Here is a 5,049-nt window from a genome sequence, read left to right on the forward strand (position 1 = left end):
AAAAAAAAAAAAAAAAAAGAAAAGAAAAAATTAAATTAAATAATTATCTGGGCATGGTAGTATGGTAGTGCATGTCTGTGGTCCTAGCTCCTCAGGAGCCTGCGAGGCTGCAGCTGTGATTGCACCACTGCACTCAAGCTTGGGCAATGGAATGAGACCCCGTCTCAAAAAAAAAGAGAAAAAAAAAGAAAAATATCCTCTCCCTAGATGCAAAACCAAAGGTTCAGGAGAATGAAAGCAAACAGATCAGCTTACTACCATCCTCCTCAGTGAGAAACTACCCCAAGGGAAATACCAAATGGAGTAAAAAGAGAGAATCAAGAAAGAAGTTTTAGTTGTGTGGTAAGATGTAAGTTGGAGCCTATAATGTCTGAGAACTTCTTGGGTACTGCAGGCTGAGAGATGCGAGGGGGCCTGCAGCCCAGATTCTCCTCCGTGCTCATGGGGTTGCCCAGGAAGGCTGCCCATGGAAGGTGGGAAATGAAAGGTAGGGAGGAACAGACTCTCAATCCCATACCTGATGAACACCAGTTTCTTAGAGACTCACTTTGTTGAGTCTTTCTAGAGCATTCAACTTCTTAATGGCGACTATTTCCTGTTTTTTTTTTTTCATTCCTATTTCATCAGTTATGTAAGATTTAATGATATTATCACAATAATAAGTACCAGTTACAATTAACAAACTGGTTTGGGAGCAAGCCTGCCTCTTGGCAAGCCTGCAACTCAGCTGGCGGGAGCAGAGCTGACCAGCCCTGTAGGTTCAGGGGGCCATGGCAGCAGCCTGGACATTTTATTGAGTGAATGGAGGGGTCTCATCCATCTGGCAAGTCAGTTAAGAGAGCTTCTTCCATTTTTGTTGAGATAATGTAAGAAACTGACACATAATACTGTAAAGCTCTGTAAAAACATTTTAACCTAGTCTGTTTGCTTAAAGGAGATGTTAACAATTCATGCTCCCTTGAACTGCTTCGTTTTTTGCTTTTAGGACAGGAGAGCTCATTAACACACACAATAAATTACTAAAAGAAATATTATCAAGCAGTAGGACCTGATATTCTATGGGCAGACAAAAAAATTCAACTTAAGGCTATCATACCCAAACTTAAATATCCAGAAGCCACTTTAAGTAATTCATGCCTCCTTGGCAAGAGTCTATGGATGATACATTTTCCTTGTGATAATAAAACCTATCCATTTTCTTACCTCACCAGTATCAGCTTTTAGACTTTTATGATAACGCAGACAATGAACATACTGTATAAAAATCTTGAGCTCTTAATTAAAAGGAGCACACAGTTATATCCAAATTAGTTGCTACAATGATCTAAAACCACTTTATTTACATCTTAGCATTAATCATAGGACAAAAACTCTTACATTACCTTTATTTTCAGAACTGGAGCCAGTGTTGCTATCTGGTGCAGGCAACATGTCTTCATAACCCCATGATACTATGTGTTTGCCCCCCAGCAAACAGGAGGGAGATCCAGGCCCCCCTTCCAAAAGCAATAGCCTACATGGGAGAGAAAGAAAATCACAAAGACACTGAGACAATCCATTTCAACAAGAAGTATACCTGCCACCCCAAAGAGTAAAAACCAAAATCTTAAAACTAGATGTATAATATTTTATACCAATATTATTCACAAAAGATATTCACAGTATTTTATTTATTTATTTATTTAGAGATGCAGTCTCACTCTGTCGCCTAGGCTGGAGTGCAGTGGCGCAATCTCAGCTCACTGCGACCTCCGCCTCCTGGGTTCAAGTGATTCTCCTGCCTCAGCCTCCCGAGTAGCTGGGACTACAGGCACCTGCCACCACACCCGGCTAATTTGTGTATTTTTAGTAAAGATGCAGTTTTGCCATGTTGGCCAGGCTGGTCTTGAACTCCTGACCTCCGGTGATCCTCTTGCCTCAGTCTCCCAAAGTGCTGGGATTACAAAGCAGGCTACAATATTTTTAAATTAAAAAATTACAAAGCTTTGTTTATAAAAATGTTACAATAAAATTATATCTGTGTGTAATATGTATCTATTTTATGTGTACTTTTGTGTGTGAGAGAGAGACAGAGTGGGCTATGAATTAGGAAGCCTATCTACCAAAATGTTATGAGTAGCTATCTTTGATTATGAATGATTTTCACTTTCTTCTTTATACCTTAATATATGATCATCTCAAAATTTACAATCAGAATTCATTATAAACTATTGCATATTAATATTTTTTTTGTTTTTTGAGACAAAGTCTCATTCTGTCATCCAAGCTGAGTGCAGCGGGGCGATCTTGGCTCACTGCAACACCCACCTCCCAGGCTCAAGCAATCCTCCTTCCTCAGCCCCCCTAGTACTCTGGCATGCACCACCACACTCAAGAGTCATCGCGCCCCTCCAGCTATTGCATTTTTAAAGGCATAGAAATAAAAAAGAATGAAAAATAACATGCTCTAAAAACACTTTCCAAGAAGGAAAGATAAAAAAAAAAATTCTTATTTAAGAAGGTAAATATGGATCTATACTTATTTAAAAATGAATCATGAATTGATAAGAGTTTAGCAATCTACTTAATAAAGGAGGCATTTGGCACAAATCTTCCTTGTTTGGAAGGAAGGTAAGGATACAAAGCAACAACTTACCTATATAGCACATCAGCTACAGGTAGGAACCCTAGATCAGTCTGTTTCTGTAATAGATGGACTGTATGGACAAAAGTTTTCAATGATCCCCTAAAAATAAAAGGAAGGAACAGTAAATCATCAAAATTTAAAGTTAAACAATTTAGGTCATTAATGCTAATTTTATTAACCACATGCAAAAGTCCCAAAACGTGTCTCTATTTCTGCTGGTCAGATGATGTGTTATACAAAATATACTTGATTATTAACTATCACCATTGGGTCATACACAAAGTTACAATGAAAACAATATCACGCCAATTATGAAGACATCTCCTTGCATTCGGAAAAGTAAACAATTTTCCCCGAACATAAAAGTTCAAAACATAAGGCTCCAGCACAAAGAACTTGTGGCTATTATACTTGGTTACCATTTTCATCACCAAGTCACCCTCTGGAGGATCATAGGATGAGACTCTAATTAGAGTCTAACAGTATTTCCAGGCTTGATTTTAAAAATCTTTGCTAAGTTCATTCATTTTGAAAAACAGTTCACTAAACTCCATCACATTAAATATGACCAAAAGGAAAATATTCAAATAAACAATGCTTTGTGCTGAGAGATGCTCCTTCTGTATCCCTCTGACTGCACATGGTTGTAATACTTGCAGCAGGGCTTACCACTACCTGAATTCCTTGTGGTTTACAAGACTCACGGCTCTGAGAAGTCTGTCATATGGTCAGCAAGATCTAAAAGAAAGCACTTTTAAGATGCATAAGACTTACCTGGCCGCATCCCAAGTACAAATCACCACAAGAACATTTCCTGAACTAAATGATCACCTGTATCAGATGGGCTGACTTTGACTCACTGCCTTAGTCTCTTAGCCAAGGCTTTAATTGCTGGGTATCATATGCCTAAAGGCCAAAAGAAATGGAATACCTAATGCAGAACAAAGTAGGCCTAGAGTCCTCCTCTTAATTGCCCCTTTCACTATTTCTAGTTTCAGAGAATAAAAACCAAAGAATAGCATAAATAGAAGGCAAGGAGGCAGCTGATAGAGTATAAAAGCACAAGTTGGAATTGGGACACATGGGTTCTAAAACCTGGCTCTGCCAATCACCAGCTGTACAATCTCAGTCCTGTCACCTAACTCCTATGGATTTTTGCCTCTTCATCTGCCCAACAGGGACACTTCCCTGGGGAACGGTGAGGTTTAAAATAAAGAAGCAAAACCTTTAACATTTGAAAAGTTTAGAACCATTAACCAACTCTAAGGAATTATTACTTGCCAGATTCAATCAGATTTTTTTCTAAAAAAGACAGGGTCTGGCTGGGTGCAGTGGCTCATACCTATAATCCCAGCACTTTGGGAGGCTGAGACAGGAGGGCTGCTTGAACCCAGGAATTCAAGGTTGCAGTGAGCTATGATCACACCACTGCACTCCATCCTGGGCAACAGAATGAGACTGTGTCTTTAAAAAAAAAAAGAGAGAGAGAGAGAGACAGGGTCTCTAATATGTTGCCTAGGTTGGTCTTGAACTCCTGGCTCAGGCGATCCTCCTGCTTTAGCCTCCCAAAGTGCTGAAATTATAGATGTGAGCCACCATACCCAGCCCTCAATCAGATTTTAAGAGTAAAATGTAAAGTCCTTCCATAGCTCACAAGCCCCTACATTATCTGGGCCCTGCCAATCTCATCCAGTGCCCCTCTCCTTCTACCATCATGTTCCAGAAACCCTGCCCACTGTGCTATCCCTTCAGATACCCCAAGCACAAAAAGAATGTCGGTTTTGTCACTTGCCACTCCATTTATGTGGAACTCTCTGCCACTGCCTCTTTCTCATCATCTAGTGCCCAGTTCAAGTGTCAACTCTTCAATAAGGCATTCCCTGGCATCTCTGCTAATGCTGCTCCCCACCTCCACATTCTCTATCAAAATCTCTCTCTGTCTTTTCTATAGTGACTAGTCTTCTCTGGAATGATCATTTACCTATATTTGCTGCTAACTGTCTGCCTCCCTCACTCTCATGTAAACTCTGCAATTTTAGAGACTGTCTACCTCTCTATTGTATCCCTACCACCAACAAAATACCTTCCATGCAGTAAATGAGCAATGAGGTTTTGCAGAATGAATCACCCTGAGTACACTCAACTGTAAGCTCTGTGAGGTAAGAAATCTGGAATCACTATATCCCTAAGACCGAGCAAGATTCACGTATATCAGAAATATAGATAAATGTTAGCTGTTTGAGTGAATAAACATCCTCATAATAATTTGGGGGAAGGGTTGCTTTGTCTTTGAGAGCATCAACCTCAAAAATTCAGTAGTATGTCACTAATAACTTTAGTAAGATGATCTAACACTGAAAAGCACATGACTTCAAGTCCAGAACAACATATTAGCAATAAAATGTAGGAACCATGTTTAAAAA

At 39.5% G+C, this 5,049-nt stretch overlaps 1 protein-coding gene across 1 annotated transcript in view; it reads right to left on the reverse strand.

Moving 5' to 3' along the window:
* Positions 1-5,049, reverse strand: part of HECTD4 (HECT domain E3 ubiquitin protein ligase 4) — a 232,540-nt gene that overhangs the window by 151,687 nt on the left and 75,804 nt on the right. The window contains exons 3-4 of the mRNA XM_017540172.1: positions 2,636-2,725; positions 1,383-1,513 (exon numbers count right to left, since the gene is read on the reverse strand). Of these exons, the coding sequence (XP_017395661.1) occupies positions 1,383-1,513; positions 2,636-2,725 (221 nt within the window). The remainder of the gene's footprint in view (positions 1-1,382; positions 1,514-2,635; positions 2,726-5,049) is intronic.

Source organism: Cebus imitator, unplaced genomic scaffold (assembly GCF_001604975.1).
Source record: "Cebus imitator isolate Cc_AM_T3 unplaced genomic scaffold, Cebus_imitator-1.0 Scaffold8, whole genome shotgun sequence".
NCBI lineage: Eukaryota > Metazoa > Chordata > Mammalia > Primates > Cebidae > Cebus > Cebus imitator.